Genomic DNA, 24,809 nt, shown 5'->3' on the forward strand with positions numbered 1-24,809 from the left:
GAAGTGGTGTGTCTGCTGGCCTTTTCTTGTGTGGAATTGCTTCCACATGTCCAGTTTCTGGATTGATATAGACCTTTTTCTGCTTTGGATCTGGTCTAAATAGTTCTTCCTCTTGTATAGTCCTCTTCGGCGCCGATTTTTTCGGTGTTGATAGTGGTTCTTTAGCGTTTTTTGCCTAAGGAGGAGTTGAGTCCTGTGGCAATTTCTTCGGTTCCGAAGATTCCTTAGGCTTGTGTGTATCAGGCCTTGTGGTCTTTGCTACCGTTATCGAAGATTTCGGCGTGGAGACAGGTTTTGTTGGTCCTGTTGCGGCGGGGTCTATCTTCCCGTCTTTGTTTTTGGAGCCGGATGGTTTCGGAGTCGAAGCTTTCGCTTCCGTTACTGCTTTTGGTTTCGGTACAGATGCCTGTTTAGGTTTGGGTGCCGAAGAGTCTTTGGGCACCGAAGGGTGTGTTAGCTTCGGTGCCGAACAGTCTTTCGGTGTCGAAGGGTTTTTCGGTGCCAATGGAGGAGGTGGAATTGGCATATGTTGTTTTTTCGGTGCCGAGGCACGGGAAGGCGTAGTCTTTTTCCTCGGAGCCGAGCCCGAAGGCGGGGCTTTTGAGGGTAGATTTCGGTCTTGACTGGGCCCCATGGGCGGAGTGCTGACCGTTGCCTTTGGTTTGGGCAGTGTCTGTGGTGCAGGGGCAGAGGTACTCACGGGTTGTCGAGATGGAATTGAGTCGTCCGAGTCCTCTGCTCCCGATATGATCTGGAGATCAGGCGAGTCTTCCTCGGCGACGAGTGGAGCATCGTCCTCGGAGATATCTTCGATTGGTTTCTCGTCCTCGGAGACGTCCTGTTCGACGATCTCCTTTTCAAAGATGGCCTCCGGTGCTGGTGCTGATCTCATCTCGTGTCGACGGGCCCTCCGATCCCGAATGGTCTTTTTCGATCGGAAGGAGGCACAGGCTGTGCAGGTCGACTCGTCGTGTTCTGGCGAGAGACAGAGGTTGCAAACCTCGTGATGGTCGCTATGAGGGAATTTTGCTCGACATACCGGGCATCTCTTGAATGGAGTTCTTTCCATGAGGCGTAGGCCGTACGGTGCCGATGGGCCCAACGGCACGCCTCGATGCACCGGGATGTAGCTGGTGATGTCGAAAAGTGTCTTCGATGTCGAAAGTGGTTTGTCTAAAGTTTTACGCTTCGAAAATGCCGAAAAAGTCTTTTCTAGCCGGAGCGGAAAACTTTCATCCGAACCCAGTGGCCGAAAAAAACAATCTGAGGATGGAGTCGATGACCATGCGCAGTATTGTCCAAGGGAGGAGTCACCTATCTCGTGACTACAAAGACTTCTTCGAAGAAGACAACAACCTGCAATCATCCGAGCCCAACACCAGGTGGCGATCTATTGCTAAATGTACAATCTGCAGCTCTTATGCCTCAAACCTTTGTTTTTTTTGTTTTACAAAACATTAACCAAAAATTAGAACACAATGAGCGACGAATGTGACCACGTAGCCATAATGAAATGAAAGACACAGTGGAAAAGAAAATAGTGACATAGAAGCAATCAGGTCAAAAGTTAATTAGCCCACCAGTTCCAGGCCATAAAACATTACTTAATTTAGTGGTTTTCATTAGGATGCTTTGAATTCAACAGTTTTACTCTGGCATCACTTTGAAACAGTTTTCTAAACAAGGGGGGTGGGGGGCCAGGGAAGAAATAAAGTGATGGGAGGCGATTGTTATACCAAAAGACATCCATGCCTGGACCTGTGGTCTTTTCAGAGTTGAGTTCTACTCTACACACTCCTTTCCCATGCCATTTGATTGCATTTTTCAATGACGTTCAAAGAGCAACCCTGGTATTACAATGAATGAACAGTATGAGTGAAAGGAACTTTATACTAATTTCACATGATTCACGTTTTTTTACGTTAGGTGCACCACATAGGGTAAACTTTGGGCCATGCAGAGAAGGTGGGAGCACTTACTAAGGCGGCACATCTCCACCAAAGGGGGGAAAATGCGAATTCATACAGATTTACAACTAGACAGTCATGGTATTAAGGCCACTCCAGCAATGACAATAGCAGGTTTCTATGAAAAGCACTGTCAAAGTGGGTATGGAAGGTTTTCTGACTTCCTTCAGAAAAGTACCACTTCACAGAACGGCTGATAAGCAAAGTAGCAAAATAATGATATATTATCTCATTAAACTTTATCAACGTAACACTAAGCAGCAATTCTAAAGCTCTAAAAACCTCAGGGTTCAAGGTTTTGCTTCAATAAGCCAGTCATCATGAAGTGAAGTGAAAACAGAAGCAGCTTGCATACCAAGTCCTTCAATCACACTACTTCTGATTACCTGTCTCATGAGTGTTGATTTGCCGCCCATATTTGGGCCAGTTACTAACACACAGCGAGCCTCACTGCTGTCGTCATCGTCTTCCTTACATCCAATCACAATATCATTTGGAATAAAATCATCCCCAAAGAAGGTTGTTGTGACACATGGATGGCGTGATCCTCTCAGCTCCAGGAAGGGTGTGGTATCACCAGGCAGCTGAATGTTAGGCCGGCAAACTGGCCCCTCACCTCCTCGGCTGTAGCGAGCCAGGCACAGCAGCACATCTGAGCAAGAGACTTGGGGTTAGACACTTCAAGAGAAAGGAGCAGACTTTATTCAGCATATTTTCACCCGTGCTTAGTGCCGATGAAATACATCCACATGACTCATCATGACAAACTATGACATTTTGTTATCTGCAAAGTCATTAATGCAATGGCGGTGTAATATTCCTTCGCACCCAATCACCGACCACTTTCAGTTTGCTCTCAGGAACCAGAGATTTACTTGCCTGCATTTTTTTCTTTGTGTCCTGCTGTAACAGAGGACTTACTTTTGGGAGGTAGGGGGAATGTGGGAATGTTTTACCTGGAATGTGGCTCGGAGTAATAACTGGTGGCTAAAATTGATCAACCTTTTCAACCCATCCTTTTTTGCACTGATTAACAATGTAGAGGTGTAGTGAATTGCATCCTTCCAATTACTTTTTTCAGTTCATTTTGGAACATTGTTTTAATGTTCTCTCGCTGATGGAACTTCCCTATAAAATATGTTTTTGTTTGCGCCACAACTCTAGGAGCATGGGCCCTGGACCTCTCATCCTGTTCCTCTTCCTTTCTCTAGGAACCTTTTTGATACATGCAAAGTCAGGCAGAACCCACCAATCTAGTCAGGGTAAGTCAGTTACACATCAAAGATAACCTGTGTTCACCCTCTGATAGCTTGGCGCAGAGCAGGCAGGCTGATCTACAGAGGCAATGTGTAAAGCATTTGTGCAACACATACACCAATACAATTAATATATCACAAATGACCACACAGGTTTATAAAAAAGGCTTTTTATTATAAACACATTAGGACCAAAAAAATAAAAATACAAGGTAGGTTTGTCAAAATATGCACATTTAAAAACAGTACTACTTGTGAAGAAAGCAAGATCAAAATAACTTCAATCTCTACGTACTTTTCAAGTTAAGAACACTGAAGGATATTACTCGTTGTCCTGGGGAAATCCAGGTCAGCATGATCGAAATTGCATGTATGCACTTCTGTAAATGCAGACATGAAATACATGCATGACTATTTGGGGCTTTACAGTAACATCTTTACATGGATAACAATCCCCACTGGGACTGGACTGACAACGATCCAATTGGGAGTGAAAGGATCCACAAGTCCTGAGGGTACATTTTTTAAGTACACAGGAAAAAGGAGGACTACACTCTGGGTGAAACAGTTGCGGGTCATCTCCGTATGGCTTTGGCACGCCGGCCCGGAGGCTGATCTCGTCAGCCCCTAAACTTTAGGCCAGTGATCTGATGCAGGGTAGGGCCCAACTGCAGCGGCGAGCAACTGATGCGGCCGTACCATGTTGGTGTTCCGCGTCCACGGTCAGAGTGGGAACAGTGCAACTGGCTCCCCAACAGCACCTCAGTAACAAAAGGGTGGGCGGTCATTGTGTGACTCCTTAGCCTTGCCCAGGCAACGAAGCCACGAGTCTTGCAGGTCGGTGATGCACTCCCCCACCCTGAGGCGCCACTCGCAGGCACAAGTTCCAAGACATAACACTGGTGTTTCAGCCAGGCAGTGCAGAGCGCTGTGCTTGTAGCAGAATAAAATGCTGGGTTGCTTGAAAGCTGGGAATTTCTGGACAGAGTCCCACGGCAATAATGCAGTCTCTGGTGGCCCTGATACTCTGAAAGAACAGGGAGGCAAGCCAACAAGCCCTTGGAGAAGACTTGGGGCACAAAAGCAGGTAGCAGCCCTGGGTGATAGTCTTTTTTTCAGTGGGATTCAACTGAAAACCTTACATAGCATTCACGGCTGTGAAAGCATGATGAGGAGACAGCGTTGATCTGCCTGCTTATGGAGAGGTTAGTGTCCTTGATGATCCCGAAGTTCTTGGCATGGTCCGTAGCGGAGAGTGGAGGCCGGGGTGGGTGTGGGGTGCAAGTTTGGAGGCCACAAAGAGGCGTCCCAGGGGAAGTAGTGTTTATCCAAACAACGACATTGCTCATGCAGTTGTAAAGTTTGCTTTGGAAGTGCTGGCTGCGTCTGTAAGGGAGAGGAGAGTATGAGTTGTGCCTCATCGGCGTAGAATACTTGGTTTATGCTTTGGACTCAGACAATGTCTCTGAAGGGAGTCATGTAGACATTGAAGAGTGTTGGCCTAATTGAGGATCCTTGAGGGACTCTGCAGAGGAGTTTCTCGGGTTCTGTGGAGTAAGAGGGAAGTCTAACTCGGAGTTCTGTCCAAGAGGAAGATATCCACTTTAGGGCCAGTCCACAGATAAAGTGCTGAAGCTTTCTAAAGAATGATTTGTGGGAGACCGTATCGAAAGCTGGGGAGAGTTCAAAGAGGAGGAGTGTGGCCGTTTCTCAGTTGAGGGTACTTCTGATGTAATTGGTGGCTGCAATAAGTGCCGTCTCTGTGCTGTGGTTAGTGCGAAAGCCGGCTTGAGAGCTGTCTAGGAGTTGATAGAGTTCTAGTTAGTCTGCGAGTTGGGTATTGATGGCTTTTTCAATTACTTTACCTGGAAAAGGTAGCATTGAGATGTGTCTGTAGCTGCTGAGGGTGGTGTGGGGGTCCGCTGTTGGTTTCTACAACACAACGTTGACTTCTTAGGTTATAGCAGTGTTGACGATAGCGATGAGCGCAGGGAAGATGATGGTTCTTCCAAGGCTATATATAAAGTGGGGCAGGGTTCTTAGGAAACTCCTGAGTGGATGGTATTCATTAAGGAGATGGTTTCTTTGTTCGAGAGGGGCTTCCAGTTGCTTATCTGCTGTTAGGCAATGAAGGAGGTGTCCAGCTGGTCAGGGAGTTCATACTGGTATGCTGTGGGTTGAATGTGTTGTAGATATTGGCAATCTTCTGTTTAAAGAAGTTTGAGAGGTCATTGCAGAATGCTTTGGATGGGATGATGTCATTGTTGGCAGCTGCGGGATTGGAACTTCTAGACTATGGTGAAGAGTTCTTTGCTGGTGTTGGAGCTGACTTCGAGTCTGAGAGTGAAGGCCTTTTTTTTGCATCTTGTAGTTGTTGGTGGTAGTGGGTGAGGGTGGCTTTGTATGTGGATCTTCCGGTGGTGTTTTAGCCGGGTCTCCATTTTCTCTCAAGTTGTTAGCAGTGGCGCTTGAACCCTCCAACGTCGTTCGTATACCAGCTGGAACATGTTGCTTTTGTAGGCTGGTTTCTGGTGGAAGCGGCGCACATGGCTCAGCCAGCGAGCAATTTATTGAAGAGCTTGGTGTCGAAATGGAGGTTCCCGCCTTGGTTGAGTGGACATTCCTACAGGGTCTTGGCTTGCGATGCTACCCAAAATTTTAACCGTCCAAATTTTAACCCTCCGCTGTTATTTCTTCAACACACCGTTTACCTCGCCCATACTCACACAGCCTTACAGTTTGTGCTGGGTTATGAGATACTAGTCTTCAGTGTAATGAAGCTCGAAGGACCTTCACTATGCTTGACAAGTTAAGATCTATATTCATACATATCCCATACACAGCTGTCCACATATACCTTCAACTGGGTAATTCCTGGGACCAGATTTCCATAGTCCCAACAATGTTCTCTTCCCACTGCTAGATACCACAGGTTTCTAGTCCAACACACAACCCTCACAGGCACATAATTTGAAAACAAGATGGGTTGAAAATGCTGTCTCAAACCTTGCTTCTCCCGTTCACTTTTAAGGATATCTTTCATAGTGGTGTAGCAGTATGCAAAAAATGCACTTCTTGAAGATCACTTTTGATTACTAATAGATATGCCATAACACATAGGAAAATTTAATATACCTATAACATTTCTTTTAGCACAAGTGTTCCAATGTCACAAATTACTCATAAGACAAAAGTCAATAATTTTAATAATTACAGCTGACTACAGTTGCCATGGTAGCTCAAACGTGCAGTGCTCCCTTTCGGTACGGTCCTGAGTGATTGAATACATGGACTTATGGACAAGTCAACAGATGAATGGTTGAATTTGCTAGCACAGGATATGAAGGAGGGAGTGAGTCTTTCTGAAGTTGATATAATACTTTTTTTATTTTTTTATTTTATTTATTGCACAAAGATGGTAATGGCAACGAACATCGCTCTTGGCCTACAACCCCCCTGGGCCGGCCGCGTCTCAGGTCTTACAACGCCCCTCACTTCATCTGTTACACAGCCTGGTGGCCAACAACCCGGGGGTCTGGCGGCGTGAAATAGGACCAGCAGTCACAGAATCTAGAATTGTTCATTAGTACTACTAACAGCAAATAATCGTGTGCAGTTTAACTTTTTCTCCCTCTAACAGAACACAGAACTCCCTTCATTAAACTACCCACCCCCTTACCCCTGCCCATAGCCTCAAAGAAAGTCCCCGCCCCGCATCACGTTGTCCCGTCTGCAATCGCCCTCCCCGCTCCTCCTCCGCTTATATCTGGAAGATTGTTGATAGCTAAGCCCTGATGGAGGCCTGGACCCCCCTCCTATCAACCGGGCAGCGTCTGGAGACATCCTCGTAAGGTGTGTCACGTTCCTAGTAGACCCCCGCAGGAACACCCCTCGCTGTGGTCATCGCCCCTGCCCCCCCAACCTTCCCCCTGCCAGCTCGTCAAGTCCCGCCCGCCTCACATCTCGCCTACACCAGGGGCCTGGGCAGTGTCACAATGAGGGTCTGTCGTCAATTCGTGTACAGTGTCGTCCGTGGAACTCGCATCGTCAGCTTGTTGTCTCTGCATGTATGTGTTGTACAGGGCCCAGAAGTTCTTTGGGCGGCTTTTAGGGGGCAGCAGTTCACTGTACGATTCCGCCCGTGTGCTGCAGTACAGCATGTCCCGGGCCCATCTGGCCTTAGTCGGCAGGGGGCCTCGCATCCAACATTGAGCTACTATTCTCCTGGCCATTAGCATCCCCATGTCAGTAAGTCTGCGGATCGCCACCGGGAGCCTCCTCGAATTACCTATGAGTGCTAATCCCGGGTCAACTTCCAAGTCTACCTCTAGTATTTTGGTCATCTCAGCAAAGATTTCGCACCAAAACTTCTGTACCCCCGGGCACTCCCCAAGACAGGTGCAGAAAGTAAGCGTCCGCTGCTCGGCAACGCTCACAGTGAGCCTCCGGGCGCAGGCCATATCGGTGGAGCCGTGCTGGGGTGTAATACAACCTCTGGAGGAATTTAAAATGTATGAGCCGGTGTTTCCCATTAAGGGAGATGCGCTTGGTGTTTTCGCAGCAATAGCGCCACGTCGCGTCATCCAGCGTAAGATCTAGGTCACTCTGCCACTCCTGGCGAGCCTTCATGAGTTGGTGTTCCGCATGGGACCTAGCTGTCTTGTAGAGATTAGTCAACAGTTTTTGGGGTCTTTGTGTGTAATGACGTATGATAATTCTGGGACGTCCGGTGGCTCCGCCATGTCAGGGCCCAGAAGTTCCGAAAGGGCTCTCCGGGTTCTATGGAAGTGGAATCGCTGGAGTAGCGGAGGGTCAGTACCCTCCCCCCGGGCTTGATCCCAGGTCTTGGCGGCGCCATCCTGGAACAGGTCTCCTGCCTTGCTCAGCCCCAGTTTATTCAGTTCTTGTGTGGCTGCTTTGTCCATCATCGGTGAAAGCCACCGCATCCACTCAATCGGCATCTCCGGCGAATAAATCAACGCCCCTCCTTCTCGAAAGAGGAGTGAGTGCCAAGCATGATTAGTAGACGAGATGGAGTCTAGTATTCCCGTCCGACGATCCTGCGGTTGGCAGACCGTTGCTGGGAGAGGGAGCGGATGGGCGAATAACCGTTCCATCCTGACGTGTGGGATAAGCGTGTCCCCATGGACCCAGGTGTGGAGGTGCGACGCCTGGGCCACTCTGTAGTATAGCTCCAGATCTGGCGCCGCCAATCCCCCCAGGTTGTACGGGAGGTAGAGCGTCGTCCATTTGACTCTCGGTTGCTTCCCTGCCCATGCCAGTTTTATCATCAGGCTGTTTAAGCGGTGAAAGAAAGCCTTGGAGAGCACAATAGGCAACGCGTTGAAAAGGAACAAAAATCGCGGTAGCATTATCATTTTCATGATGGCTATGCGGCCCAGTAGCGTAAGGGGTAGTTTGCACCATATTTCGATATCGTCCTCCAGCTTACTGACTGCCCTCCCGTAGTTCTGGCTGATCAGTTGGTCCGGGTCCGTGTGGCTCTGGATCCCCAAATACCTTATCGGGTCCTCCGTCCACTGTATAGGGTATTCCGTCTCCACCCTTGTGGTCACTGGGGTGAGCGGTAGCACCACCGATTTCACCCAGTTAACTTGGAGCCCCGAAAGTGCCCCAAAGCGAACTACCTCTCTCAGGAGGGGGGGAAGAGTGGTAGAGGGGTCATGGGCATATAGCAGCGTGTCATCTGCGTACATGGACACCACAATTTTATACGTGGGGAAGCGAATCCCCTCGTGACTATGATACTCCCTGAGTGCACAAGCCAGAGGTTCTGCGGCGATTGCGTATAAAAGAGGGGATAAAGGGCAACCCTGACGGGTGCCCCGTCCTATGTAAAGAGGGCTGGAGATCGCATTACCGACCCGGACCCTCGCCGAGGGGCCATCATAGAGCGCGCCAATCATCTGGATGAAGGGCTCACCAAGTCCCATACGGCGCAACACCTGCAACAGGAATGGCCACTCGACGGAGTCGAATGCCTTCTACATGTCTAAAAAGAGCGCTACCGCTGGCGTGTCCTGCTTTACATGTTGAATGGTCCCCAGCACCGTTCTAATGTTGTAGGACAGGTTTCTGGACGGGATAAAACCCGCCTGCTCTGGGGCCACTAGGTCGGGAGCCAGCAGCGCCAGTCTATTCGCGAGCACCTTGGCGTAGAGCTTGGTGTCGACGTTCAACAACGAGATTTGGCAGTACGAACTGCAATCGTCGTGTGGCTTACCCGGCTTCAAAATCGTCACTATCATCGCCTCTCTCATTGTACTGGGCATAGTGCCCTGCTCACTGATATCTTCGAGAAGGGTGCGGATGTGCGGTAGCAGCTGTTCCTGGAACGCCTTATAGAATTCGACCGACAGTCCGTCGATTCCTGGTGCACTGCCCGACCTCATGGAGGCCAACGCATCCCTGATTTCGTCCATCTGTATAGGGCACATCAGGAACTCCCTCTCGGAGTTTGAGAGAAACGGGAGTCGTACATGTTCCAGATAATCCAGAATATCGGTTGACATGTCGCCGTTTTTGGAGGAATATAGCTCCGAGTAGTAGTCTCGGATGGCCGCAGCGATACCCATTTCGTCTGTCACCCTGACACCGTACGGGGTTTGCACTTCTTGGATTAGCGTCCTCCGTCTCTGACCTTTGATGATATTCGCCAGGACGGAGCTCGGCCTCTCCCCTTCGCCGTAGGTCCGGGCCGTGGCATATTTGCCCAAATGTTGTACTTCTCTGTCCGCGGCTTCGTGGTATTCCACCAGAAGGCGCCTAATTTCCCCCTCTGTGGTGTCGTCTGTGTTAGCCCTACTCTGTGCTTCTAATATTTGCAGTCGTAGCTCAAGATCAGCCAAGGTGGCTCTGATGGATTTTAGGACGCTGGAGTGCTTGGACATTGCTATGCCTCTGATATACACTTTAAATGCTTCCCACACTATCTGGAAGTCCTCGACAGATCCCACATTTTTCTCAAAGAACACTTCGATTGCCTCTGCTAGTTCGCCGCGGAAGAGCGGGTCCAACAGAGAGTAAGGCGGGAAGCGCCACGTGAAGGGCGTGTGTCCCTGCACTGTGGTGTCTAAAGAGAGCAGAATAGGGGAGTGGTCTGAGAGTGTGCGCGGGAGGACCAAGCATTTCTCAATGGCACTGTCAAGGCCCGCCGTGACGAACCAGTAGTCTATCCTAGTGTGTATATTGTGAAATGCGGAGTAGTGTGTAAAACCGCCCCTCCCAATATTTCGGCCCCTCCACACATCAACCATATCCAGCATCACTAATTTTGCCGTGAGCGATTGTGCAGCAGTGGATGGCCGACGGGGGGGTCCCGATGACCTGTCTATGTCCGGGTTAAGCGTCAGATTGAAGTCTGTATGCCTAATTCACAAATGCTTGAAGTATGTTGCCTAATTCACAAATGCTTGAACGGACAAGGACCCGTCTACCTTGAAAGGAAATTTAAACCATATGTTCCCACACGATCTCTCAGATCAAGCAATAACTTTCTCCTTGTGGTTCCCCATGTCAAAAAAGTTAGACACGGAGGTAGAGCCATGTCCACCATGGGTCCCAAGATGTGGAACAAGTTACCTTTGGCCCTAAGGTTATGTAAAGAGCACCTTATCTTCCGTAAACAGTTAAAAACTATCTTGTTCAAAAATGAAATCTAATCATCTCTCCCTCGTATATTTGCTAATTTATTGGTCAGAAAGCGCAGAGATACTCCTGGCGGAGTGATTCAAGCGCTATACAAACTCCTAAATAAATAAATAAAGTCCCCACCCCATATTATGTGTGGATGGTATTATCGAGCAATTTCACTGGCCAGGGCATCAAAGAAGTCCGGGGAGTCGTAGTTGGGGCCGTATGTGTTGACAACTAATAGGTCTCTCCCCCTCCCTTTGCAGGACGCTATTACGTATCTCCCTTCCGCATCAGCACTCTGGGTCTGCAGCTGAATTCCCGATGCCGGGTTTACCCATGTAATGACCCCCCCCCCGCGTGTGTGTGTGGTGAACCCAGCTGCCGCTATATGCCCCGCTAGACTTCTAGTGTGTAGCATATTGCTCGTGAGTGGGAGGTGTGTCTCTTGCAGGAGTGCAATATCTATATGATGGCGTTTAAGATAGCATAACACCTTCCTGAGCTTCCTGTGATCATTGAGCCCTCTAATATTCCATGTGAGGATGTTCAACAGTTTGGGCCTCTGCTCCCCCACCACCCTCTACAGCCATGGGGATATTGCACAGTTCTTAATATCGCATTCAGTTACATGGAGCAGACAGCGTTGCAGGCGGGCGCATCATGCACCATAAGGTACGTGAGGCTGGGCATAACGAAACAAGACAAAACAACCCAAAATTCTTAGCTCCCCCCTCCCACAGCAGACCAACCCCAACTTGGCCCAGACTGAATCGAACCCCCCCACCCCAAATCCCCGAGCATTCCCCATAGGTTCCAACTGGAACCTGATGTGCTGTTAGCATGAGGGCGGAGGTCACCAAAATTAGTTCAGGTAACATTAGTACCACACAAGTTCTGCAGCTCGGCTCCCCCGCCTCATCACCCCTTTCATGTCGGTCATCGGCAGTTCATGTCCGGGTATCTGAATGTGGAAAACAGTGGACACTGCCCGGGCTAGGACCCACCACCACCCACCCTCCAACAACCCCCGTGCAGTTGCAACGATGGGGGAACAGTTCCATATCAACTACTAGATAATAGATGTAATCGGTGTAAGAGTCAAACAGTAGGAGTGTAGGATTAAAGACTTGGAACATTCTCACCATGGCTTGGAGACAGCAGTCGTTCAAGAAGTGCCCTGAGGACACTCAGTCGCCGAAGTCCTCAACCTCCGGGAGTGCGATAATCAGTGTCGGCAGCCGACCGCCGCTCAGTCATGCGCAGCCAGCCGGGGGTCTCCCGGAAGGGAATCGTGGGCACTGTACAGTCATTCTTGTTCATCCAGCCCGCTAGTGGGTTCCTGTTCTTCCGATTGTGACCTGGGACTGTTCCGTGTTTCCTTCGACCATGTCTTCAGCGCCTTTTGAAGTTCTTTGGGGTCCGTAAAGATGTGGGAATGGCCTCGTTGGTTTATCTTCAACTTCGCCGGGTATAGCATCGCATAGTCCAGCTCGAGATCCCGCAGCTGCTGTTTGTACGGGGCAAAACGACGCCGCTCTTCCTGAACCCTGGCGGTGAAATCCGGATAGAGGGAGATGTGTGACCCCTCGAACTGTAGCTGGCCCTTCTCTCTGGCAGCACGTAATGCCATGTCTCTGTCTCTATAGTTCAGGAGCTTGGCGATAATGGGCCTAGGTGAAGCTCCCGAGCGTGGTCTGGGGCCCAGCGTGCGGTGCGCCCGCTCCACTATGAACATGGGCGAGAATGTGTTTTCCCCCAACAAGGTGGTTAGTAGTTTTTCGACGAATAGCTCCATTTTGCCCGTTTGGGTCGTCTCCGGCACTCCCGTAATTCGAATGTTGGATCTCCTGGAGCGGGCCTCCAAATCTTCCGATTTGTCCTGGATGACCTGCAGGAGCTTCGCCATGTGCTTGCGGTCTTTGTCAAGTTCCATTTGCCCCTCCTCGACCTCCGTGATTCGTCTTTCGGACATGTCCAGGCGCTCCGCATGTTTATCGACTCTCTCCGACATTCTGTCCATGCGGTAAGTGAGCGCGTCGATCTTCGTTCCAATTGACGCCATGCTGTCCTGTAGGCCCTTCTCCATAGAGACCAGCAGCTCCTTAATGTCCGAGTAGAACAAGCCTTCTTGTGTCGTAGTGGGCTGGTTAGTGTCCGGCTCACCGGCGTCTTGGGCCCTATTGCGCCGCTGTTCGAATGGCAATTTGGATTGTGTCTTATCGCCCTTCCCCATCTCGTAGCGTTGACGTGCCACCAGGCCGTTGCCGGTCGAGCTTCCCCGGGGGTGAAATAATTTCTGCGGCCTACTCGGCGCGATTTCTGCCGTGGTGTGGCTGACTGTTGCACCACTGTTCTGTCGTATCCTTGTCCAGGTCTTAACAGGCACACTCCGGCTGCGATAGGATCCACTCCCACGGATCAGGTGGTCTTATCGGCCCAGCAGACCGTTGGGGGAAGGAAGGTGCTGTGTCCCCGTGGGGGAGATGGCCGTCCGCCGTCGGGATCAACGTATCTGGCAGGGAGCCCGCGCGTTCCAGCACTCGGCCGTCCCCAGCGACGCGGTAGGTTCAGGAGTTGCGTCTTGGCCCCGGGGGGGGGGCCCCGAGCTGCACTTCACGTGAGTGGTGGGGTGGGCCCCACGAGCTCTCGCCCGGTCACGCCTGGTTCCCCGGGCCGCTACGTGTCGACCGCACGCTGCTTCAAAAGGAGGTCACAATGTTCAGAAATGTCCAGAGCCCGAACTTGGGACCGGCAACTGTGTCGCCCGGCTCTCCCCTCCGTAGTTGCTCGCTGTCCCGGTCTCGTCCCCCGGGTACCGGCGTCCGACCTCCGGCGCCACCGGGCATAAGGTGCAACGCGCGCCGCACGTCGCGTTACGCACACCGGGAGCAATGAGGCGCGAGGCCGCGGCTTAGGGGCCTTCCACCCTGCCTCGCAGGATCGTCTTTCCGTGCTCCGGAGGCGCCGTGCTTTACTCCTTCAAGGCGTCGGAGGGGTCGATGAAGTCTGTGGGCGGTAAGCCTTCGTCGCCAGGCAGTAGTCACCGAAGTAACCAGGATTTTTGAAGGATTATGTGGGTGAATCGGCGGAGCTAAGCGCTCATGCGACCGCCATCGACGCCGGCAAGCTCCGCCCCAAGTTGATATAATACTTGAGGAAATTACATACACACCAAGCATAAGAGCATGTGTAAAGGCATGATTGGTGGCTATTGATTTTTTTTTTTATTATTCATATATCGTATTGTATTATTTTGGTAAAGCGCAAACAGCTGCCCCAGCAATGAGGCGTCCCGGCGCTGAGAACCACAGATCCTGGTCTGAGCGGGAGAGGGTGAGAGGGAATTAGGGGAGAGGGAATAGGAGCGTTTTAATTGCTTTCCGGAACGCCGGTAGGCTTTCTATGGAGCGGATGTGTTGTGGCAGACTGTTCCATAGTTTAGCTCCAAGGAATCTGAAAGAGCGGCCGCCCATGCGGCAGAGTTTAATACGTGGAACGCATAAGAGGTTTTGGTTTGAGGATCGCAGGGTACGTGACGGCGCGTAGGGGGTGAGAAGTGGTCGAAGCAGTGGAGGGATATCCAGTTTGATGATTTTGAAGGTCATGATGAGGGCCTTGAACCTAATTCTGGAGTCGACGGGTAGCCAGTGTAGTTTTTGTATGGTCGCTCTGGCTGAACATCTGCGGGAGAGGCCGACTAGAGTTCTAGCCGCAGAGTTTTGCACGCGTTGGAGTCGTGCTACCTCACTTTTGTTGGCGCCAAGAAGGAGAACATTGGCGTAGTCAAGACGCTAAAGGATGGTGGCTTGAATGATAAGTTGGCGAGTCTTGGCGTCGAAGAAGCCTAGTATGTGGGTAAGACTCCTCAGCAGGCCGATACAGGTGCCAGCAACTTTTTTAGTGTGGGCCTGAAAATTGAGTGAGGCATCCATCCAGACTCCTAGGTTTTTCACTAGGGATTTGGGAGATGGGATGGTGCCTAGAGAGGACGGCCACCAGTGCTCATTCTAGAGGCTGGTGTTTTTGCCAAGGAGTAGCACCTCTGTCTTGCCAGCATTAAGCTGTAAACAGTTATTAGTCATCCATTGCGCGACCTCGGAAAGACCGTTTTTAAAACTGGAGGATGAAATGTAAGGGGCTTCTGTAAGCGCGATGGCCAGCTGAGTGTCGTCGGCGTACGACACTAGTGTAAGGCCCCACTCTTTGGCCACTGCCGCCAAAGGCTGGACGTAAAGATTAAAAAGGGATGGGCTCAATGCAGAGCCCTGCGGAACTCCCTGTGCAGTAGGGTGGGGTTTCGATAGAAAGGGGGGAGCAGAGACCCGAAAGGATCTGTCTTTTAAAAAAGAACGGAACCATTCCAAAGCATGGCCAGCCACTCCATATGTTTCCAAACGATTGAGGAGGATGTCATGGGATACCGTATCAAAGGCCGCGCTGAGGTCGAGAAGAATCAGCGCAGCACTTTGACCGGCATCTAAAATCGTTCGGAGGTGCTCTGTGGTAGCCAGGAGAGCAGACTCAGTACTATGGCCTGGTCTGAACCCATTTTGGGATGGGTCCAGGATGTTATTGTTGACCATGTGCTGAGATAGAGTGCTGTTCACATGTGCCTCAGCGAGCTTAGACAGCCATGGAAGCAGGGAGATTGGTCGAAAATTCTCCGGTTTCGATGGGTCGAGGGTGGGTTTCTTGATGGGTGAGACCCACGCTTGTTTCCAGGCAGATGGTACGCTCGCAGAGGTAAAGGAGAGGTTCAACATAGAGGTGAGTGAGGGTAGAAAGAAGTTAAGAGATTCTAAGAATTGAGCCGGGCGCATGGGGTCAGCCGGTGAACCAGATTTAACTTTTTGGCAAAGTCTAATGAGGTTATCATCCGAAATTTCCGGGATGTGAGTTAAGGTAGAATAGTTGGAGGGAGGAGAAAGGCTATTGGTAGGGCTAGGGAGATGCTGAGAAAAAGAGGTATATATTTTCTGTACCTTGTCGACAAAAAACCTAGCAAGATCTTCGCATTGTTGTGCGGAGGAGATATTAGGGAGGGGGGATTTGTCACTCTGAAGTTCTTGAATAAGTTTAAACACTTCCTTGGCGGGGGTGGGACTGGATTCAATTTTATCAGCATAGAAGGCAGTTCGTACAGCTCGGATGGCTTTGTGGTACATTTTTTGTTTTAGTAGATAGTTGGATTTATCTTCGTTGTTATAGTCCCTTCTCCAAAGGCGCTCCGCTCTTTTGCAGTCTTTGCGCATGTTTGAGGGTGTCATTATACCAGGGGTTTGATGGGGAGTTGCGTCCTATCGACCATTTTGCTGGAATGAGGGCATCTAGCCCTCCCGTGATCCAATCATGAAAGGCGCTATAATTAGTGTTAATGTCAGGGTTGGTATCATGGTGGAAATCTCCGAGGGTGGTATGGAGGTCACTGTGAGACAGTTTGTGCCATGGTCTTTTTAGACGACGGGTCGGTGCGGTTTTGTGCCTGCTTTTATTGACTATTATGGACAGTTTTATAAGGTGGTGATCTGTCCATCCCATCGGAGCGGGTATATCTGATGTAAGTTTCTCCATGTTTGTAAATACTGGGTCTAAAATATGACCAGCTAGGTGCGTCGGAGTAAAAATAAGAGAGTTGAGTTGCAGTGCGGAGAGATCTGCAGGAAGATTTTTGATCGTGACGTCGTTAAGCAGGTCAAAGTGCAGGTTGAGATCGCCTAGAATAGTGAAGTTTGAGTTTTTTGTTATAAGGGAGGTTGCTGTCTCAAGAAGAGCCTCAATAAATTTTGAAGCGGGGCCCGGTGGGCGATAGATGTAAAGGCCCGACACAGTGAAGTTCGGATTTATAGTGATTTTAAAGTGGGCGCTTTCACAGTCGGGCAGTTCTTCCTTGACGAAAGAACAGGAAAACAGCTTTTTATAGATTATGGCGATGCCACCTCCTCTTCCATCCCTATTGATGGTTGACATAAGGTAGTCATCTGGCAGTGTAAGGCTGGGTATGGTAGAGGTACCATCCCGTAGCCAGGTTTCACAGAGGAAGAGGGTGTCAGGATTTTCGTCCAGAATGAGGGTATTGACCTCAAGGTGGTGTTTGGTTAGTGACCGAACGTTGAGATGGAGAAACGTAATAGGGATGGTGTTGACAGGTTCTAGTAGCTGTTGAATGGTGTGGGGGTTAGCGATAGTAAAATCACAATTTTGACATTGGAGACAAGTGAGACCAGGCGTACCCGTAGTGTTTGCGCAGGACCGTCCGGGGTTCCAGGCAAGTAGTTGCTCCCTGTCGTAATGAAGGGGTGTTGATGTAGTAAGGCCAGGGGGACTGGCGAGAGGCGATGACTTGGCGATGACGGGCGCAGACGGGCTTGCCTTAGGCGCGCCTTCGGCGCGCGAACGGCAAGCCCGCTGCGCCCGTCCGCTGCGCGTACGGTGAAAGCACATGGTCATCAAGAGGCTGGAGTAGCAGTGGGCGTGGCCTCAAAGTGGGCGTGGCCTCAAAGTGGGCGTGGTCACGCGGCTCGCCGTCGATGGCGGCGGCAAATGTTTGGCGTTTTGGGTCGGCAATCAGCCTTCAATCGGCTGTGCGCTATGCTCAGAGGACAGGTCCAGGGGTCCTATTGAGCGAGTGAGTGCTTTTAAAAAACAGGTAAATAAGTGACAATAAGTTTAAAAGTTACACAACAAGAACTCCCGGCTTCCGCCTCAGGAGGATTTCGTGCTTATAAGAAAACTATTCTAATCCACACTAGCACAAAAAGATTCAAATAAAAACAAAATATATTGGATAAACATGCATTCTAAATCAATAAGTTTAACAAAAATGCGTTTTGGTCAGACCAAAAGGATCATTAAAGAGGTCAGACATTGACACACTGGGAATTTAATTGTGGCGTCAAAAGTCCATTCAGCAATATCCCTAGATATGAGTGACCTGAATGGACGGATGTGAAGGCCTGGATACTTTCCCTAGCTGCCATGGGCTTCATAATATGCATCATTTCTCCAGTCTCTTGGTTCCACCATGTATTCTATTGCTTTGCAGTACAACGTAAAGGCAACCTTTGCATGCCATCGGCCATAGACTGTGCGCAGGCACTAGGAAGGGGCTGATGAAAGGAGAATGATGTTGAGAACTCCAGTAGAGAACGAAACTAGTAGGAAACAGCAGCTGCCAGGAAGTGTGAGATTTAATTTCATGTTACAGTATAACTGGTCTCTAAATATATAGGATTAGGAAATGAAAAGAGAGCCTTTGCAGAGAAAGTGGACATGAGACAAAGGTCCAGAGGAAAGGTCCGAAGTCTAGATGCTTAACAGAACACAGCCTATGGTTTTCATCTAATGGGCTCAGCAACCTCAAGAAGTTATGATTTGCTCTTTGTTGAGCAGGAGTCAGATGCAGCTTAGCAGCTCTCGGAGTACGTTTGTAGGAGGTGGTGGGTGGCAGCGAGTTTACCAGAGGACATTACATTTTGGGCAGGTCCAGCTTTTGTCAGCTTATGTTCTGGTTTACAAAAAAGATACCATATTGCTCCATCGAAAATACTTCAGTTCTGGTCAAAATAGTTACCATCAAACCTTTATACAAACTTAAGTTAGATCACATATGCATAAAGTAACCTCTCTCGTTTAAAACAATATTCATGATACATCAAATGCTATGGGTTGCAGTGCTTGTTCCAGAGACTGTGAATAAGTTGTGACCCTTGAAGGCTGCATTACGTCCAGGGCCAAGGAGACCGAGGTCTCGGGGATGGTGCTGTGCCAGAGAACGGAGATTCCAATATTTCCATTGGACATGCACATTACCAAGCTCTCACACAAAGCATGCTTGGCAACATGTTGGAATGACCTTCCCAGCAACAGCAGCTCTACCATGTCAGCAGAGAAGAAGAGGAGGAGAGAAACAGTGCAGTAGCCCCTTCACCCAACCAACATCCATTAATGTAGTAAACCACGATGTAAAAAAATTGTAGCATGAAAACTATTATTAGCTAATGCACGAAACTGGGGGGGTTGGTTGACTGGTGTGTGACTCCTGGTCAAGCAGCAATCACAATCCTTATCAGGGTAAGGCACAAGCCAACCCTAAATTAACCTGCGCTCAACATTAGCGTGGCAAAGAGAATTCAGGCTTAACTTAGAGGCACTGTGTAAGTTATTTGTGCAACGCTTCAAATCTCACACAAAAATGATCCCACACCAAGTTAGAAAAATAGACCTTTTATAATGCATTAAAAAAAGACTAAAACAACAAAAATCCAATCAGAAGAACTGGAGATATGCAATTTTAAAGATTTTTTGTGAAAATAGAGCCAACTGGATATCTGGCTGCGCCAGACCGGAACAGTCACAAGTGGAGGCCAATCGCGATGGAGCGCAGGCTGGATATTGGGACCCAGTTAGGCCCGCTTTACAGAGTACCTTAAATCCTGATTTGCGGAGCTTTGCAAGGATCTACAAAGATGTGTTGCGCAGCCAAACCAATGCGTCTGTTCAAAGATGAGGCACAGCTGCGATGCGAGGTCCTGTGTCATTGTCAAGGACCCTATCCACAAGGCTTGTGATATGAAGTCCGGCACACAGCCTGGTAGATGCCTCAGTTCAGAGGAGCTGTGAGGGGGCGATGCAGAGTACTGCATCGTCGAGGCTGCTGCCGACGAGGGATGAGAGGGCATGTGCTACTGTACGAGGTGCGCAGCTGAGTTTACAATGAGACTGACGGGGTGCAGGTCTCTACAATGGGTCAAATTCGCGCCGAAGCAATGTGTCTGTACTGCTTATGGTTGTGCTGCACAGCAAAGGAGATGCATCGCTTTCTCTGGATTTATAGTTGCTAGCACAGCAGCTTAAGCCCACATACAAGGGTTCAGGACTGGGGGGCGAGGGGCACTACTTGGCAGAGTAGACTCACAGATGGTGGAGTACAGGTGCAAGATTGTTGGATGCCTGTTGTGTCCTTGAGGCTTCAGATCAAGAAGCCAGAGAACTAGTCCTTTGAGTCACTCTGGGTTCTGCGTTGAAGAGATACTGGTCAAGTCCTTCTCACCAAGGCAAAAGGGCAGCAGGTCAGCAGTCCTTCAGAGCAGTAGTACAGCAGAGTTGCAGTCCTTTCAGCAGCACAGCAGTGCTTCCTGGCCGAGTATCCACAGGTCTGAAAGTGTACTGAAGAGTTGGTGTGGTGTCGGATGTCCAGTATTTATATCCAGTTGTGCCCCTGAAGAGGGGAGAAGCTTCTAGAGGCATGACCTTGAAGTGCACAGGTACCCTGCCTTCCTGGCCCTGGCTCCTGACTAAACAGGTGGTATACAGCCCTTTGTGTGGAGACGACACACAGCTTATTCAACTGTAAGTGGGGCTGGGTCCAGCTCCTCACTCCCATCCTGCCAGGAATGGCCCATACAGCTCCTCCTAATGTGTGGCTGTCTAGGAGGAATACACAAAGCCCAATCGTCAACAGCGCCCAGTCACGTGACCCAGAGACAGGGCGCAGGCACCAAATAGCTAAGAGAAACATGCCAACTTAAAGTGACATTTTCAAAATTGTGATTTAAAATCAAACTTCAAACATAAGTTAGGATTTTTCATTATAATTCCAGAGACACCAAACATAAACTGGTCATCTTTTCCCATTTGGAAATTACACTTCTAAAATGTGATAAGGTAACTCCAACATTATGCTATGTAAGAGCTAGACCTTGCACTAGTGAAAAACTAATTTAAGAGTTTTTCACTACCAGGACTTGTAAAACTTAAAAGTACGTCCTGCTTTTTAAATACATTGCAGCTTGCCCTCTGTGCCTACCTTAGTGGTACTTTAAATGCATTAAAAATGAAGGATTGGGGGCGTGGTCAACTAAGATGGCTGTGTGGACGTGATCCACAGGGGCTCCGCGGCATTTCCCTAAATACTAGCTGGAAGCTCACTGCCGGAGGGGGTACCGGAGCCGGGACGGTGTTGAGCGGGAGAGGAGCGCGGGAGGAACCCCCACTGACCAGCACCCGATCTGGAAGACCTGATAGGAGGGCCTGTGGAGCAAGCGATGTGCAATCCGGAGGGCCGGCTGCGCACAGAGAGGTGATGCGAGCCTGAGGGCGCTTCACACACCGGAGAGCAGAGTGTGCCGGCAAATGTGCTCGGGGGTCTGAAAAGCTAAAGAGGCAGCACAGAGAGGGGAGATAGGGCATCCAATCAGCTTCCTGTCAGCAATTAACATATTAAAGGCAGGTAAAGTGCCTGGCCCTGATCTGATACCGGGTGATCTGTAAAAATCAGAACCCACAATATGAGCCCCGTAGATAAAGCTTTTGTTCAATTGTATAGCGGTTAGTGGGGAAATTCCAGCAACTTTGAGGGGAGCGGACATATTCACTATCTATAAAAAGGGTGATGCTGCTATCCCCTCCAATTACAGAGCCATCAGTTTGATAGACAATCTGCAAAAGGTTTTTGCTAGACAAGTTCTAGACAAACTCCAAGACTGGATGCATGATAATGCGATATGGTCCTCTTGTCAGGCAGGTTTTCGTCCAAAAATAAGCACATGCGACCAGGCTTTCAGATTTACTTTACTAATATGAAAATATGTGCTATTAAGAAAACAAACTTTATGTAGCATTCGTACATCTGAGAGCAGCTTTTGATTTAGTACAGCGTGATTTTCTATGGAAAACAATGCTTGATTTAGGTGCTCCAGTAGATCTAGTGACATTGATAGCCAAACTACACAAGGACAATTATGCCCATGTCAGGTGGGGGAAAAATTGGGAATTAACTGAGAAGATACCGATACAGCGAGGGGTGCGCCAGGTGTGTGTCCTTGCCCCCAGATTATTCTCTCTGTTCATTGATGATGTGACAAGCAGATTGATGGACTGCAGGAACGATTCCCCCTCCCTAAATGGTGCAAAAGTCCCAATCCTACTCTTTGCCGATGAGTCTTTACTAATATCCACAACATCCATAGGTCTGCAAATCTTCTTGGATACAGTTTTTGATTTTTGCAGGGACAGGAGTGTGGAACGCAACACTACTAAAACAAAGTACATGGTGACCACGTGAGATCAGGATTGTATGTGAACCTCTTGAGCGGCCCAAAGCTTGAGCCTACCAGAGGTTAGACAATGAAAGACGCCACGCCGTCAGACAATTCCCCAAACCTGCTGAAGACAGTTCACCTAGCTGGACCGCAGATCTAACAAGGGCCTCGATGGTTGGGGAGGTCGGTAGTCCTGGGAAAGGACAATGTGGACAGTTTGGACCTTCAATACATTCTGAGAGCGCAGGTTGAAGTGTTGGGTTCAGCCTGTCTATGTCCTCCTGGACCTTCCGCCCTCGGTGCTCTCCCTCTCCTCTTTCCTTTCTTTTCCTTCCAGCCCTAGTGCTTCTTATGGGGAATGCCCTAGCGGGTGAGGACCAGAACACCTTTGGGAAGGTACTGTACTTATGTTACAAATGTTCAAGAGGGGGAAAATTCATTGTTTAGATTTTATTAGGGGTTTGTTTTTTGAGGTAATGCATGGGGATTGTTACAGGTAACAAGAGGATCTCACCATCAGATCAGAGGTCGATCCTCGGGAAAGAGACTGGGTCAGATGGGGGTGGTTTAGCATCTATCAAACACAACAGGGTGCCACTATTTTCACTAAACAGTCCGGTTTGCACCGGAGGTAGGTTATGGTCAAGGGTCGCATAATGTAACAGCGATGTACGTTCGCCACTTTATATGCCCCCAACACTTATCAGGTGAAATTCCTGAACGCTTTTCTAGTTACCCTGGGGGAGTTTGCAGATGGGGTGATCAGAATGCTGGGAACTTTAACCTTACGTGGCAGGCGGTGCTAGATAGTACACATCCACAATGCTCAAACACAGGTAGTTTTATCAAATCTCTCAATAGAACGTTTGGAGACTTGGAGCTTTTGGATGCATGGCGCATGCTACACCCTGCGGACCGGGATTACACGTTCTTCTCGCATTCCCATAGTTGCTATCCCCAATCAGACTACATCTATGTAAGTAACAACTTGCATCGGGCTTTACATTCAGTAACATTTTACCCGATAACCCTTTCAGACCACACATAGGTGCTTACATGGGAGGCTCGCCCCCTAAATACAAGTGGTTTTACTCACGATCCCTACTCTGGGATAGACTACTGTGAGACTCTCTAGGGACATCCATAAACTACTTCTTTTAGAACAATAACCCGAGTGACACTACCAAATTAAACAACTGGGACGCCTTCAAGGCGGTCCCTCGGGGATAGCATATAGCCCTAATTTCTAACCTCAACAAGTCTCGGCTTGAGAAACATCAATCTTTAGAAACAAAGCTCCAGAAAGCGGAGAGACTCCAGAAAGGACAACCCTACCCTGTCATTGCATAAAAAGGTCATGGCACTGTGTGGGATACTCAATGCCATATACAATAATCAGGCGGAGCTCTCTCTGCTTCACCTTCGGCGAACAACTTCTGATCAGGGTAATAAGATAGGCTCCCACTTAGCGAGGCAGCTGAGAGTGAAAAAAGGGAAAGAATACATATGAGACATTGGCAATGAACAAGATGAATTACTTGTGCACGACGTTGAAAAGGCACAAAGTCTTTGGCAGATTTTATCAATGCTTATATATGGTGGATCATACGAGTGAAGCTACACAGTTAGAATATTTACGGGGTGTGACCCCTACCCTAGGTTTCTAGTGCCCTAAATAAAGCTTAGTTAGTCCCATTACGGAAGATGAAATCCGTAGCGCGATCACTAATCTTAAAAGCCACAAGCCTCCTGGATCAGATGGACTGACGGCCCAATTCTATAAAGCCTATATGGCCGAAATAGTTCTGCATCTGGTCACATTATTTAACTATATGACTGATAACGGTGTGGTCACAGACTATGAGTTAAGCCCTAATCTCCTTAAAACCCAAACAAGGCAAGGACCGTTGGCAACGCGCCTCCTACTGTCAAATTGCCCTGCTGAATTTAGATGCCAAACTGTATTTTAAAAAAATTAGCAACTCACTCGACAACCTCCTCCCAGACCTGATACACCCAGACCAGTCTGGATCTATAAAGCGCAGACAGACACATGATAATATTCCACCAATAGTCTATCTGATTGAAAAAGTCTCCAAAAAATCAGTACTGGTGGTTCTTCTGGCGTTCGATGCAGAGAAGGCATTTGATTGTATGGATTAGTCCTTCCTTTTCCACACAATAAGACGGTTTGGCTTCTGCGAAAAATTCCTGACCATGAATAAAGCCAAATCTACACCCACTGCAAAAGTGCTAGTTAATGGAGTATGTTCTGGAGGGTTTCAGCTTGGGAGGGGAACGAGGCAGGGGTGCCCCCTTTCCACTCTACTGTTTGCCCTAAGAATAGAACCATTGGCAGCCAAGATACGTCAGCATACAGAGATTTATGGCATTCGATTCGCAGAGGAGGAACACAGGATTTTGCTTTTTGTGGGCGATATCCTGCTCTCCTTGGCCCAACCCTCTACCTCTCTGGCGGCTACTTTAGAGGAATTACAACACTTTGAGGAAGTGGCAGGTCTTTGCATTAATTTATCTAAGCCACATCTTCTTAATCTGACGGTACCTCCGGCTGAGGTGGAGGGTCTCACTAGATCTACACCCTTCAAGTGGGCGACTCAAAGGATTACATACCTAGGCAATTCAATCAACCCCAAAATATCAGAACTATTTTGAGCCAACTACCTCGCTTTAATGAGGCAATTAAAAACTGCCTAAAGAGGTGGACACCACTATATCTATCCTGGTTGGGGAGGATTCACGCTATTAAAATGTCAGTTCTTCCCAAATTACCCTATATGTTCCAAGGCCTCCCAATAGAAGTAGAACGTAGCTTCTTCTCGATTCTACGCTCCATGGTAACAGTTCATTTGGCAATGAGGGAGGGCACG

The 24,809-nt window shown here is 49.0% G+C and overlaps 1 protein-coding gene across 1 annotated transcript in view; it reads right to left on the minus strand.

Moving 5' to 3' along the window:
* The window catches only part of MSH6 (mutS homolog 6), a 129,797-nt gene that overhangs the window by 47,918 nt on the left and 57,070 nt on the right, over positions 1-24,809 (minus strand). Inside the window, exon 5 of the mRNA XM_078649647.1 lies at positions 2,354-2,619. Coding sequence (XP_078505773.1) covers positions 2,354-2,619 — 266 coding nt within the window. The remainder of the gene's footprint in view (positions 1-2,353; positions 2,620-24,809) is intronic.

Source organism: Lissotriton helveticus, chromosome 6 (assembly GCF_964261635.1).
Source record: "Lissotriton helveticus chromosome 6, aLisHel1.1, whole genome shotgun sequence".
In the NCBI taxonomy this organism is placed as follows: Eukaryota; Metazoa; Chordata; class Amphibia; order Caudata; family Salamandridae; genus Lissotriton; species Lissotriton helveticus.